The sequence below is a fragment of the Prinia subflava genome, chromosome 2 (genome assembly GCF_021018805.1).
Source record: "Prinia subflava isolate CZ2003 ecotype Zambia chromosome 2, Cam_Psub_1.2, whole genome shotgun sequence".
NCBI lineage: Eukaryota > Metazoa > Chordata > Aves > Passeriformes > Cisticolidae > Prinia > Prinia subflava.
Genome location: NC_086248.1, coordinates 72,326,091 through 72,341,265, shown reverse-complemented (window position 1 = coordinate 72,341,265; position 15,175 = coordinate 72,326,091). Strand labels below are relative to the sequence as shown.

The window sequence follows — 15,175 nt, the reverse complement described above, 5'->3', positions numbered from 1 at the left end:
ACCTTGATCAGAGATTTCAAACCTTCCTGTAACATCAGAGAGACCATTCCGACTGCTGTGCAACCAGGGGCATCAGCTGCTGTATGAAATCCTTAGATTACTCCAGGGACACTTCTGAATCATGTTTAACTAACCCGGTCAGGGCACGGGTGTTTTCACTTCCCTCATTTTTCATGTGCCATGATATTGCTTTTAAATCGGTGGCAGTTTTGGGAGAACGGTTGCTTCACTCTGTACTCCCTTGAGAAACCAAAGCACGCACTGGAGGTGCTGAGCTCCCTGTAGAGAGCTGGACGGGCAGGAGCATGTGTGTGTCCCCCAAGGCCAGTGCAAAGCCTCCACGGAGCCCAGGCCGGGTGGCAGGGCCTGCCCAGGTGTCCCACAGCCCTGTGCTCCAGCACCTTCCCCTCTTTCCATCAAGGGCTGCTGCAGCGCTGGAGCTCTGTGTCCCGCTTTGGGGCAGAGACATGAGGGCCGCCACTGCTCACGCTGTCCTGCATGACGAGCTGTGTGGCCCCGGCCACGCTGTCAGGGCTCGGACACAGCGGGTCAACACCGCGGCGCCTTTCTCCTCCCAGCCCGAGGGAGCCCTTCACCCCCTCCCCGCACGGCGGGCGCTACCGAGGGACCCGCAGGCACCGAGGCCAGCGCTCCTGCCTCCGAACTGCGCCGCTCCAGCACCGCGGCGGAGAACAGCTCCGGCCAGGATCGGGGGCCAGGCTCGGGGGCGGGGATGGGGGCCGGGATGGGGGGCGGGACGGGGGCCGGGACCGAGGGCCAGCCCCGGAGCCAGGATCGGAGCTGGAGCGCTGCTGGGCTTAGAGACCCCCTCCCGCGCACGGCGGCCCCGCGGCAGCGGCGCTGTGGTTTTAAATGGGCGGAGCGGCGGCGGGCGGCGGGGCGGGCGGTGGGCGGCCCGCGCCGGCCCGCGGCGCCCATATAACCCCACCTCCCGAGCGCGGAGTGCCGCGGCAATTGGCTGGATGTGGTACTTGGAGATGTTGAGCTGGCTCCTTCCCCCCATGTCCCTGCACACACACAGGGGCGGGTGGTGCGGGCGGGAGCGGGAGGCAGGGCTCAGCCCCGGTGGCGGCAGCGGCGGGGCTTCCCCTACTCGCTGCCTGCCCGCCGCCGTGCCCGAGCCGCTGCTGCTGCTGGGCTGCTGCCTGCGGCCGCAGGACCCGGCCGAGCCGGGCCAAGGGGAGCGCGGGCGGCTGCTGGCGGCGGCCGAGATGATGGCGGAGGGCGGCGGCGGGCCGGCGCGCAGGAAGGCGCTGTCGCTGCTGGAGGCGGCCCGATCCCGCTACGAGAGCCTGCAGATCTCCGACGACGTCTTCGGGGAGTCGGGCCAGGACAGCAGCGGGAACCCCTTCTACAGCACCTCGGCCGACTCCCGCTCTGCCGCCTCTTCCCAGGATGAGGACGACGACGAGGAAGAGCAGGGGCGCCCGGGGGTGCCGAGCCCGCGGGGCAGGGCGGCCCGGCGCCGCGCTCCCCGGGCGGCGGCCACCCCGGCGGAGCGGCGGCGGCAGCGGCAGGTCTGCGGCGGCAGCGCCGTCCCGGGCGGCCCCGGCCCTATGGAGGAGGAGGAGGAGGAAGCGGAGAAGGGGGGCTGGACCCGGTCGCTGCGAGACGTCCCACCCCCTCATTTCAAGGATGGCAGCGGTACGAGGAGAGCGGGCTGTCGGGGGCGGGGGGCTCGGGCGGCCGTGGGGATACCCGCGGGGGGTGCCCCCAGCGCGGCCTCCAGGCTCGGGTCGCGGTGCGGGCACGGGAGGAAAACCCGTACACGGGCCCGGCTGCCCCTGGGCTGCTGCCCGGCGCCGGGCGTCGCGGGCCGGGACACGGCAGGTGCCTCCTGCCCGGCCCCTTCCCCGGAGCGGCCCCGCTGTCCGGCCGCTGGTGCCAGGGCCGGGCGCGCCGGTGCTGGGGAGCCCGGCCGGGGCGGTGAGCGGGAGGGCGAGGAGAGGCCGCGTGTGCTTAGTCACAGGCATCCCCTCCCCGGCGGGGCTGTGGCGGTGCCCTGAGCGCCGGCAGCGCAGGGTTCTCCGCGGAATGAGGAGAGGTGGCTGACCCGAGCAGGGCGGGGGTCCAGGCCCCGCCGAGTCTCCGCTCCGGTGTGCGGCTGGCTCCTCGTCCCTGCTCACAGCTGGGGAAAGCCGCGGTCAAGGCGCTGCGGGTCACCTGCCGTGCGCTGTGCACCAGGGACTGAGATTGGGACTGGGATTCCCCCTGGCTGCAAGGTTTTCTCTGCAGCCGTCGCTAAACTTAACCCTCCTTGCGTGGCTTTTAGCCAGAGCGAGTACCAAGAGAGTGGTGAAATGACACAGCGCGACCTGCAGCAGCAGTGCACAGCACGGAGATCTCCGTGGAGTGGCTTGTGTGGCAAGTTACAGCGTTGGTTTGCTGAGGGAGCCATTAGAACATCTAATGTATCTGCAGGCCTTGACAGGCAAGCTGACTGTGTAGGAGAGCAGCAAGGCATTGTAAAAACAGATTAATGGTTAAGAAAAACTGGGATGTAAAACTCAACATGTGCATCTCAGGATAGCATGATAGATGTCAATTGAGTTGACAGTTAGCCCATCCTAAGGTTGCTTGTCTTTGCTTTTTTGGGGGTAGTGTTTGATTCCTTCATATGGCTGTTAAAAGTAAATGCCAAAGAGTGCTGCTGCACTCGGTGTAGTGTACTGAAATTTGTGCAGTGGGGCAGGCAGACACCTATCTGTGGAAGCAGCTGTGCATGGCGGGGGAGGAAGATGGAGTGAGCACTGGAGCCCAGAGAAAGTTCAGTTGTGCTTCTGACTAATGTGCAAATAGGAGCAATGTATGCCTCTATATACAGGTGAACCTTGTAAAATGTTTAAAAATCAGTGCTGTGTGCCTCTGTAAAAAACTCCTGAGTTCTATTGAAAGTTCTTATTCATAAGCATATCTAAGATGACATTCTGGACTATAAGCTTCATGACATGATGATATTTCAGCATTGATTATAATTTAATTCCTCTGCCTTTGATGACTTATTACTTCATGTTATTGTTTTATAGTAATATCCTTTTTAACATGGACAAAACTGGGATTAGTGCTTTAATACTGGTCTGGAAAAGAATTGAGTTGATGACCTATAAATTCAGGAATTCATATTTCCTTTGAAATAAAGGAGCCAGATTTATGGTTGACAGAAACAATGCAGATGTCTCTTGAGGAAGGTGTATGGATATTGCTGTGAATATTTCCTCCCACTAATAGATGCAGAAGAGGTCACTTCTGCCCTTTAGTTCTGTTGATTGTGCTGATGATGATAGATGCTGCACACTCTTCATAGAATGGTGATTTGGTTTGGCAGAAGTTCAGGTGGTGTCATGATTTGATGTGTGGGAAACGTACTGTCTGTGATAATTTTATTTTTGACAACTCAAATTCCAAGCTGTGGAAACTACTGCATTGTATATAACTGAGCTCTTGTAAATCTAGTTTGTACATTGAGTGGCCTTAGGCCTTGCTGATATTATTGTAGTCATGCTAAATGTACATTGTTGCTTCATTGGACACCATTCTGACACAAAAGTTTGTATCTATATCTGTTGACGAAAAGGTCTCCACTGAGGTGCCTTGCAGTGGCAGCATGTCTTTCAGCCCCTTATGGAGTACAAGCAAGAGATACAGGGTTAGATAGAGCACCAAGGAAACTATCCTCAGTTCAAATGTATTGGACGCAAGATCCTTTCTTTCTGTGTTCTGAGATTTAAAGGAACAGGTTTACATGAGACTGAGATGAAAAATACCTTTGGTTAGCACCACAACTTCAGAGCATGGCCTTTTGGTCGAAATCTTGAGGATTGCTTAGAGGCAAGTACTTGACATCATCTGATGCCAGGAGACAAATGTCTCATGAGACTTCAGCCTCATTGATGGTGGAGGTAAATTCTTGAATCAGACTAGGGTCAAACCTAGTGCCAAGCTCTTTGGTTTGGGAGACTGCCCTTTCATGAAAGGGAGTGTGTGGAGGAAAAAAGGGTTTGAGTTAGTTATTGAGCGAGTTAAAGTCCCCAAGAGAAAAAATAAAGAACCACTTGTAAAGCTTATCGTCTTTTTAACTACAAGTAGAAAATACTACCACTTCCCTTTTTTCATTCGAATAAATTACTTTCTAGTGCCTTTCCCTTCCAAGCCTCAGTATTAAACTTATGTCTTTAAAAAGCCTTGTATCCATCCCTAGAATTAATCTTGAGCACAGACAGGTTAACTGATATTTCACCCCAGAAATATGCTCGAGGCCCAGATGTGCTGGGGACTGCTGGCAGTGTGTTAGATGGTTGAGTATGTCCTCAACCATCTGTTGAGTCTGCAGTCAGTCACTGCATGTATGTGTGGTGATGCTGCCTTGCTTGTGTGGCAGCTTCTGACAAACTGGGAAAGGTCTGGCTTGACTCATGTGACGAGATAAGTGACTGGCATTGCTATGCAACACAGTGCTGTTTGTGTCCCAGATTTTTTGTTTTCTGCCTCTTCTTCAGGGATCTCCAGTTCCTGTTGTTCCTGTTCCATTTAGTAAAAATAGTGGGTACTTATATTCCCTGGGGAAAAAAAACCCCACCCAACGTTAATAGCTTTAGCTGATTTCCTTTGTTGAAATCCGAAATAGCTGTTAACTTTAACATAGAGGTTAGAACAGATGGCTTGCTGGCACTTTGTGTTATTTCCTGTTAAACTATTTTGCAAATCATTCTGTTAGTTGGTGAGAAAATTCCCAACCATATGATTTGATACCCTGATTTTTAAACTGGTAACTTGTGGCACTGTGTAGTTCTAATGAAATTAGGTGGATGAAACAAGTGTCTGCCACAAATATCAAGGCAGTAATATAAGTTCTGAGGTACTGGGATGTGAGTAATGGATAGGAGGTCTTGGGGCAGTTGCTGAAATGCTTTTCCTTCACAAGGAGCACCTGGCTACAGCAGGTCCATGGGTAGGTCAACATGTGTGATTAAAAAGATGATATCATCCATGAGCAAATGCTGGATCCAAGCTTTTTGACCTAGTTGTAGAGTGCAGAAAGAATAAGAGAACAAATTGCTGTTAGGATAGAGGAAGCATTATTGAAAAGGAGAGAGAGAGCAAGCAACTACTATTACAAGCCAGCGTGTGCCAGTAACTCAAGGTAAACCCTTCATTTGTGGTCGCTTCTGCCTCAGACTTAATTGGTGTGCTCTTCCTTTCTTTAGGAATGGGGTGGCTCTGAGTGGTGCTTTCTCTTGTTAGCTCAGTCATCTGGCCAGGAACTGTTCTGTAATACATAGAGGCACTATTGCTTCTGCTCTTGGTTCTTTGTGGCTCTTTGGAGGTGTGAATATCCTGGTACTGCTGCAGCTTGATGTTCCTGATTTGGGGTAGCTGGTGTTTGCTTTCTTGGAGCCAATGTAGTTTAGCAACCAGAAAATTTGACCTTGGATATAAGAGCACTTCTTACTGTCAGGATGCTATATTATAGTTATGTTTTAGGGTGACAGCAATAGCAGGGAAATGTAATTCAAAAGTTGATATTGAAGTCCTCAAAGATACAGGCAGTTAGTGCTACTGTTTCTTTCCTTTTCTATGCCCTCCAAAACCTGTTCTAAGCCTAGACCTAATTACAAAATATTAAGGATGTTCCTTGCTGAAAGAGCATAGCAGATTCTCTTTGAGTTGTATTTGGACAGTGAAAATAGCTTTTATGAATTTCCAGAGTGTTTCTCTGGAACACCTAATGTGCCATAAGTTGTCATCTTTGAAGAACATGCTGTTTTATAACAAAATGCTCTCAGGAAGAAACTGCTAAGATCATGTTTAGCAGTCTTCTCACCTTGAAGAAGTTTAAGCAAATATTTAAAGTGGTTTCTAGTATTTTCTGTTCCCAAGAGCGTGGACAGTCAGATGGGAAGGCAGCATTCCAGCAGCAAGGAGCCTGGAGGAAGAGCTCTTGGGTCAGGCTAGGCCATAAAAGAGGGTTATGTACGTGCTGCCACTTAACAGTGCAGGAGCTCTTGGTTCAAGTGCTGAAGAGAATCTGAAGGCTTTAGTCCTACTAGACTGATGTTGATATTTAAAAGTTCTAGAATAAGAAAAGTATGAAAGCTACTTAGTCACTTATGTCAGATTCTGTTTCAGAAATACCTGGCCCAAATTCTCTGACTGTAAGGGGATAAAGTGATGCTGATATTTGTTCTTATTTATGTCATCAGAAAACTTATCTGCTTTTGACTTGCATAACTGTGGAAAATATTGGGGAAAAAAGCGCATATTTATATAATCTGTTCTTGCATTCTATGTAGAAGTTACTTACAATGTCAGTATCACAACACTTTCAGGAAGATATGATAAATACATCTCAAAGATGTACATTACTACTTTGCAAAGCCTTTTTATAGCATGACTTAAAGTCTTGAAGTTGTGCTAAAGAAATGAATTGTGCAAAGGCCTAATATACATATTACAAAATCCAGATGTGGTTTTCAGGAGGTTTTATTTGCTTTAGAGCACATTTTCTTGTTTCCGTCATCACTGAAGAGAACAAAGTGTATATGACAACCTTATTGATTAAAGAAATTTAGTGCGTCTTAGCTATCTGTGTTCCCTTGCCTCTTTTGCCATACCTCTGCCTTAATCATGCATTTGAGGAATAACCTGGTATTTAGATAAACTTTACAGGAAAAAAGAAAACCAACACTGTTTTTTCTCTGCATGTATAAAGAGAATCTGTTTTGGTCAGTACTTGAGACATGAAAGTCTATAAGCACTGCAGATGAAGGTCTTCTCCGTAGACACTTGTCTAGCCTTTTACAGAGAAAAAGCATGTTTGTTCTCTAGATCTGTTACAGCATAAAATGAGTCTTTTCTCCTTGTTTGATGGGGTCATTTAAAGCAGATCAGTTCTCACAGCTACTCATGTCCTTTAGTCAACATCTCAGAAACAGTACAGCAGTTTCCATGTCTGCATACCTTTAAGTCAACCTAGAGAGGAAATCAGCCTCTCTGCTCAGTCTAATGAGGATACTAATGGTGGAGTTGACTCAAACTCTGTATTGACTGCTAGGTCACAGGAAGTTGTCCTGGATGCCATAGACTTAAAAGAAAATGGCATTGTCTCTTACATGTTCATGTTCATATAAGAGCTTTGCTTCCCTCCTGTGCTGAAGCTTCAAAAATTTTGGAGTAGATGGATTTAGTAGTTTGGAAATACAAGATATTTCTAAAAAGGAAGGTAATCATGGATATAGTCACACATCCTGACTGGAGGTCAGTGGAGTATCATCACTGAAATATCTCATTCTTTTGAGTACTACCAAAATTTGGCATGTTAGTAGAAAACAGAACAGATGGACTCAAAAGGAATGCATGGCTAAGACAAATGCATGAGGATACTATCATTTGACATCTCAGTTTCTTGTAGCAAGACATAGTTTCTAGGAACTTATACAAGCTCCCCCTTCATATTCTTTAAATAACGGGATGTTAACCAGTCATTGGTTCTGTGTGAAAATGAATGAACTCATTCCTGAGTAGGTCCTTTTAAAACTGAGCCTGAGTTCCTTGATTGACAGACTGTAGGAAAATAGGCTTGGAAAGCTCCACAGCTGATTTTGTCTGTATAAATTACTCTTGGACTATGTTCTTATTTTTTGTGAAAACAACTGGTTTTCATGTAACAAGATAGAAACCATGCTTTTGATTTTGCTTTCTTGGATAGCATGAGGGATTCACATGACCTGTACTGACAAACCGTATGTGGTGTAAAGGACAAAGAATAAACCGAGCAACTTCTATTCAGCAAGCAATACAAAGCTATAACTATGCAGCTGCAAACTGGGCAAGTTGAAGTGTAGTTGATGAGGCACACTGTAAGGATGCCAAAATCATGTTGGAGAGGGATACACAGGAGACACAGAAGTAGAATACTGTGTATGTGTATGGATGGGAGCAATTAGCTGTGTGTTGGAGAGGAAGATTATTGGACTGACATGAAAGATACAGCAAGCCCATCAGTGGGCACAAATGAAGGTGTTATCTCCAGTGAAGAAAAAGCAGAAAAAGACTTAAAGCAGCTGCAGTTATAACTGTGATTCATTTCTGATTACATATGGTAGGGAGGTGGGTGTGTATGAAAGATTAAATTCAAGCAAAAAATGAGGATATCTTCCTTTTCTAAAGTTACTTACAAAATTCACTGTTGTGGAAAGTCTGACTATCCAGTGCATGTAGTCATCTCTGCTTTTTTTGAAAAGGTAGGTGCTGGTTAACTTCTGAGTAAGGAGCACCTGTCGGTGTGCAGTGGTAGGGGTCAGCATGTAGCTGTGGGCGTGTGGCTCTTCCCATTAATGTCACGGTGCTGTCTGCTGCTGGATGCACCCTATTGACAGAGGGCTTGGGCAATGGTAATCTTGTCTGTTCATGCCCAGGAGAACTACTTGGAAGAGGCTACATGTATTGAAACTCACACGTGTGTGCACTTACACATTCAGAATCACAGAATCATTAAGGTTGGAAAAGACCTTTAAGATCATCAAGTCCAGCTGTCAACCCAGCATCACCACAGTGTTCACGACTAAACCACATTCTCAAATGCCATATTCATAGCTGTTTTGAACACTTACAGGATGGTGACTCTACCTTGTCCATGGGGAAGAGGTGGTCAGCCCTCCCCACAGGGCAGGGTGGTGGTTCACAAACCTTGTGTTGCAGCAGCCAGCTGAAAATAAACCACCTTTGGTTTGGGTAAGGGATTCCTAGGATGACCTTGAAAAATGTGAGATGATCTTACATCTGTCTTGCTGGATATGTTGTATTATGGATATCAATATATGTGTGGATATAAATTCTTATTTAGCCTTTCAAAGGGCTTCTAGCCTTCTGGTCTGTATTTTTGAAAAGGATCACTAGATGAGAAGGCCTCCTTAAACTGAAGACTTGCTCATTTTTTGGCTATTGTAGTTATTCCTTACTTATGAACTTGTCCTTTTATGTAGTTAGTGGTTGTTTTGAGATGAAGAAAAATACGTTTGAAGGTTTATACTTGGAGATCTGCATTAGTTCCCTCTTGTCACCGGCTCTGAGATTAAAAGAAATTAAGCTCCAAGATTTGGACTGCATATGAGTGATCTGTAGCTATTTTCATGGTGCTAGCATTGTTACAAGTAATTTGCTTTTTCTTTTAAGGGTATGTCTTCAAAGTGTATCACAAACCTTTCCCCTTGGGAAAAGAGTGATGGGTTTTAGAGTAGATGACATCTTGGTCTTTCCACTTGCTGAGGTTGTAGTTGATGAATAAAGAATGACCTCTCAAAAAAGGCCTTTATCTGCTTCTCTACTACAGGGTAATGACTCATACATAAACTGAGATCAGAGATGGTGTAAGAGATTGTCCAACCTCTACAGCAGCCCCCTGCCACTGTGCTCCTGGAGTCTGAAAGAGCCAGGGCCATCCTGCCACCCCAGCCAGGACAGCTGTGGCTGAGGGCACTGAGGCAGCCCCGGGCACTGGGGTGACAGGTGACGCTGGCTCGGCATTGTGGGCGTGTGAGTGGGCTCATGGCAGGGCTGTGCCAAGCTGGAGATGGGCTGATGGCCCTGGGGAGCTGTTGTGGAGCACTGGGCCACGAGGGCCAGGCAAGGCCAGTCTGGCGTGGTGGTGACCCTGGGGCACTGGCAGCAGCTCCTTGAAACAAGTTCCATGGCAAACGCCACAACTTTCTGTGATGTCTCTTCCACAAAAAAAGCGTTCAGAAGGAATTTGTCAGTGCTCAGTTGAATTCTTCCATTCTTCTGGCCCACTTCCTGTGGCCATGGATTCTCTGTACCCTGTCCCTACAGCTCAGGCTGTTGGTAGCCAGCCCGCCTGTCAGCCATGGAGAGCCTGGCTGCTGCCACAGAGCCACTGGGAGATAGGGCTGTCTTGCCATTACCTTTGTTTCGTGGGTGCCCTGCATGTTCTTTTGAGTCAGATTACATTCAGTGTTTATGTCTTGTGTATGAAACAAACCTGTGGGGGTTTTGGTTTGTGGAGCAGTTGCGCAAAGTTAGGAGTTAGCTGATCCTTGTGGAGGCTCCCATGGTTACTGTGTTCCTTGACAGAATTTAGTGTCTTGTTTTCTGCACTGGACTGGAGGCAAATTATTGAGGTGGGAACCATCTCTGCAGTACCTGGCTCTGAGTTTCGTATTGTGCCTTGCATTACACTACATCTGTTGCAACAGATCCTACAGATATTAAAATATATAATGGGGCAAAGCAGGCAGATGCAGAAATACCTGATTGCATGAATACCATCTAATCCCCATCATGTATTCTCACTAAAATTGTTATTACTGAAAATGCCTGTTTGTCTCCGTTTGAATTGGATAGTGTGGCCTATCATCTCCAAAAATTTGTGGCATAAATACCTGTCAAAAGCTTAAATGTTCTGATGGGACATTTTTAATTTATTTTTATTTAATTTCACTTGATTTTATTTTTAATTAATAAGAACCTGAAAATGCATTCCTGAATGGAGCTGGACTTCCTGAATTTGTTTATTAAACATTTAGAAAACATGAAGTTGGGAGTGATTCCATGTACACGGAGAATTTCCAAGGTTGTTAATGGCCTGAAATAGTCTGGTGCAGGAAACACAATGGCATGGTGCAAGAGGGGAATTCTTAGTGTGAAGGCAGCACTGACTAACAGCAGAAGTGGAAAATGGAGGGGAAGAACTGTCTAGGTGGAAAAGGAACTGGTAGTTGAAGCTGAACACCAGACAAATGCGACTCAGTGTCATGCTGTTGTGACAAGGCAAACATCCAAATGGAGCGTACAAGACTTGAAATGAGACTGTTTTGCCACTTATGAGAGAGAGTCTGGGTTGCCAACCCAGGTGGGAAGCATGTAGTTAGATATGAAGAGAAAGGACAGAAGTAGAAAATCTGCTAACTCTGCCGCCTTTTAGTATTCTGGTTTTAAGCTAAAGGGCCATATGGGTAGGTAAAAGAGCTATTATAGGAAAGGGAATTATCTGCCTTACCTGCTCTGAAAACTAAATATGAGGAATAATGGGTATAAATTGATGGATAATTGAATCAGACATGATAGAATCTCTCAGACAGTGCAGTGGTGCAGAAGACAAATGTGTCACTGAAAATGTAAGAACAAGTGTCATTAACCTGTTATATCTGTATGCTGAATGGGGATAGAGGCCTTGGACTGAAGGACTTCCTGAGGTCCCTTCCAGCACTATTTTTCTTTGTTTTAGATTGGCTAAGATAAGCTATGAAGCTACTTAGTATCAAGTTAAATGTAAAGGACTTGCTACTTGCATCTTTCATGTCAACTTTTAGAGTGGGAAGAAGCTGTGCAGCTTGTGGGGAAGAGCTTTGTGCTTGCAGAAGGCTGCCTGATTTGTTAAGGCAGAACTCCCTCCTTCCTTTTGTCCTGGAAAGTGGCCCAGGCCGACTTGATGGTCACTTAGGGTGTTGTTTCCCCCACTTCTATGGTAATGAGCTATATTTAATATATATTATAATGAGCTATATTATATATATATTATATTCAATATAATGAGTATATTTAAAGAGATTTGCTGTTTAGCTTTCTTGTGGTTTTTTTCCTGTTTCTTTTTCTCTTTTTTCCTTCTTTTATTCCCCTAGGCTAAAAATAAGTATCATATTTCTTCCCAATGTTTCCTTGCAAGAATACACCCCTACTTCCAGCAGTAGTTTGCTGCCTTTTCCAGTATAGGATCAACTCTTTGACAAATTGCATGGGTGTCCAAGTAAGGTCTTACAGTTCCTTGTTCAAAGATACTAGTGTGTCACCATGTACAGTAAAGATAACCAATAACCTGCTTTATGTTGTCAAAAAATGACTGTTCTGGAAGTCAGTTGTGTATCACTTTTCTGCAGAAAAAGAGATTGTCTGATTTCAGCAGATAATTAGAGAAAAAACTTTCAATATGGGTTTTTAAGATTTATTTTGGCCAATATAATCAGATACTATCTAGTAGGATGATCAGCCCAGTATTTTCTGATAGTGTTTTGAGCCTAAAATTGTTTATAAGTCCATGTCCTGGTAAAAATGTGAAATAATGCGTTTCCCAAAGTTTTCCCAAAAAAATGCCTTTCCCTTCATCCAACAACTTCTTTCTCAGTCAAGGATCTGGGTAAGGAGGACACACTAATACTCATCTGTGCTGCTGCCAATTCACAAATCTCTACCTAGAAACAGAATAGATAAATTCAACTTTCCTGTAAATATCTTAGAAGCTTATCCACTAAAAATGATTTTAAGGTGACCTGTTTATGATATAAATGTCTGCATTTGTCTTGATGTCTTTCATTAGTCTTTCATTAAAATCTATTCAGTGTTGCCATGAGTTTTTCCTGGTTTGGCTGAGCGTTCATATTAAAGGAGAAGTCCATACCTTCTCAAGGTTATCACCGTGGAGGCCTAGCCAGAAAACAGACTGGGGACACAGATCTGGGTGCAACAGAGCAGCAGGGCAGAAGCCCCGGTTTATTTACAAAAACCTACTTTTATACTTTTACTATGAGGCCTGTGGATTGGAGGAAGGAATTCCCACCTCCACACCACATTGGTTAAGGGGACTGTCACACAGTCTTGTTTGTCCCAGCAGGGAATGTAAAAACAATGGCTATGTTTATAGAACATAGCTGATGTTTACATTAAAAGAGCGTGAGAAGGTACAGACTTCTCCTTTAATATGAACGCTCAGCCAAACCAGGAAAAACTCATGGCAACAATTCAGTGTTCAAGGAGTATTGGGATCAGAGCAACAAGTTAAAGTCACCAAGGCTCTTACTACTTTTAGGAGGTCCTTGTTTTCTCAGTTTAACAGGTTGCCTTGAACTTAGATCCACTTAGGTTCTTCTTATGGGGCTCCTAGTATTTGAAGATTAGAAACAAAAACATATACTAAACGACATGATTTGAATTTTTATCTGTCTTTGTCACAGGTATTTCAGCTTCTGGTGTCCTGTCCTCAGACTCTTAAAACTTACTCTGTTATGAACCTCATTAGTTGCCTTGAGAATGAAACCAAAATCCTTGCCCTAACAACTGAAACAAGCCTAGGTTATTGTGTGTCATAATTTGTGTCATGAAAACTGCTCTGGCTTCATTTCATCCTTCCCTTTCATCTCCCTTTTATTTTACTGAAGAGCATTTTGGATCTTTCTGTACAAGGCATGGCTGTTTCTGGTTAACAGGGGCGTGAGTTCAGCCAGCAGTACCAAAACCTATAATCCCACTAGACTTGGGTAAATTCAAACTACATTGAACTATGTTGAGTGCAAATAGTTGTTCAGGCACCTAACTGCTTTCTGGGTGTTGGGTGGGTGTAAAATACTCAGCTATGGATATTTTTGAATTGGTACTGTCAAAGTGGGTACTGAATATGAAATGGTTCTGGAAATATGAAATGGACTTGATGCTGTTAATATGACACTGTTGTTGAGATCATACTAGTTTTTAAGCCTCTTTCATTTCTTTTTTTTTTTTGGCTGCTGGCTATCTCTCTCTGAATCAATGAAAAGAAACTAAGTGAGCATTACTTTTTTTCTAAAAGCAGCTATTTGTATCATATGATGAAGCGGAAACGTTTGATAGCATTTTATGGACATATATTGCAGGAGAGTGAGTGAGATGTTAAAATAAAATCCATGCCTTTTCTTCAGGTCTTTACCGAAAGGTTGACTCAGAGGGGGTCTGAGTACTGACCTGGAGCAGCTTGACATCGAGCAGTGCATTGCCAATTGTTCTAATGTCAGCTCTCTTCCTAAGATAAAAGGGTGATGGCATTATTTTTTTTTTTTTTAAGCTGAAATGGGCAGCTAAAGGGAGAATCCTTCAGCACAATACTTTAATCAGAAAAGGAACAAGAAATAAGAGTAGCAAAAGCTGCTTGAAACTTTACTTTCAAGCTTTCAGTTTCTACTGAATCCTTTTAATCTGTACTGTAACCTCTTTCTAACCTGCCCTTCTGTGCTACAGCATTTAGTTTCTCTAATTGTATTTTGCTTTCTAAAATCCTCTCCTGTCATAAAAATGAATGTTTCTCTTATATCTTAATATAGATTCTACCAATACTTCACATTTTGACATCTTGTTCTTAGTCATTATGAAACTTGGGTTTTTTTATTCTCTGGGCTCTGCTGGGCACCATGTCTCCACTGTTCTTGTTAAAATTGCAGCTATTCAGAGGCAGGAGTTCATCAAATTTTGCTTCTTAGTAAGCCAGACTTCGTGCAATTTTGTGCTGCCCCATGTGCTCAAATCCATTCTTGGGGAGGAGAAGGTAAAGGGCTTCCAGATATTGAGTTCTCATCTAACTTACGGGAACATAGCTGATGGGGTGACAGCCTTTTGAATTGCCCTCGCTGAAAGATGGCTCACTTCAGTTCAATACTTATTAGACAGCACATCTGTAGTGAGAAGAGCCTGTAGGCTCCAACAGCATCTCCTGCGATGAAAAAGCAAGTTGATGTTGAGAAGTGAGTTTGTATGAAACCAGACTCTGCCTGTTCTTTCCTCACAGTGTCACATAAAAATAATAGCTGGTACTTCTAACCTACCAAAATTATGGCCAGGTGCTCCTGACCACATTGCTCACCCAGCTTGCTACAGCTGATGTTTCAAATCTGCTTTCGTGAGAGATACAAAATGTGAACTGTCACACCCACCACCACATCAAATGTTGCATTGAAAAGCTGGAAGAAATGCAGTCTGCAGCTCAGTGAAATCTGAATTCAGATCTAATAGTGGTGTTTTTCTATGGGTTTGGTTATTCCTTGATTATTCAGTCTTCTTTTTGGCTGAAGCTTGCACTTCAGGAGTGTCAACTGCTCCTGCATGGAGTTTTGAGTTAGCATTTTACTGTGTCTGGGTTGTGAATGCATCTGTGTTCCTGCTGTCTAATAGAAGAGACTGGTGCACTTTTAGAGGCTAATGCACTGAGTAATTTGCCCAATTATTTATAGCAGGCATTTAAAGAATGTTCTCCCTTCTTGATCGTCTGTATTGGCAGGAGTGGGGATTGTGTCTCCTGTCTGGTTCTTTGCTCACTTTGTGAAGTGTACCCTTCCAAAGGTACACTTATCCACCAGACGTTGGTTCTAGAGGCAGGAAGATGTCACCAAAATCAAGTGATGGT

The 15,175-nt window shown here is 45.1% G+C and overlaps 1 protein-coding gene across 1 annotated transcript in view; it reads left to right on the top strand.

Moving 5' to 3' along the window:
- Nucleotides 1–1,051: 1,051 nt before the first annotated feature.
- Nucleotides 1,052–15,175, top strand: part of PGBD5 (piggyBac transposable element derived 5) — a 67,798-nt gene continuing 53,674 nt past the window's right edge. Inside the window, exon 1 of the mRNA XM_063390512.1 lies at nucleotides 1,052–1,665. Coding sequence (XP_063246582.1) covers nucleotides 1,233–1,665 — 433 coding nt within the window. The 5' untranslated portion in view covers nucleotides 1,052–1,232. The remainder of the gene's footprint in view (nucleotides 1,666–15,175) is intronic.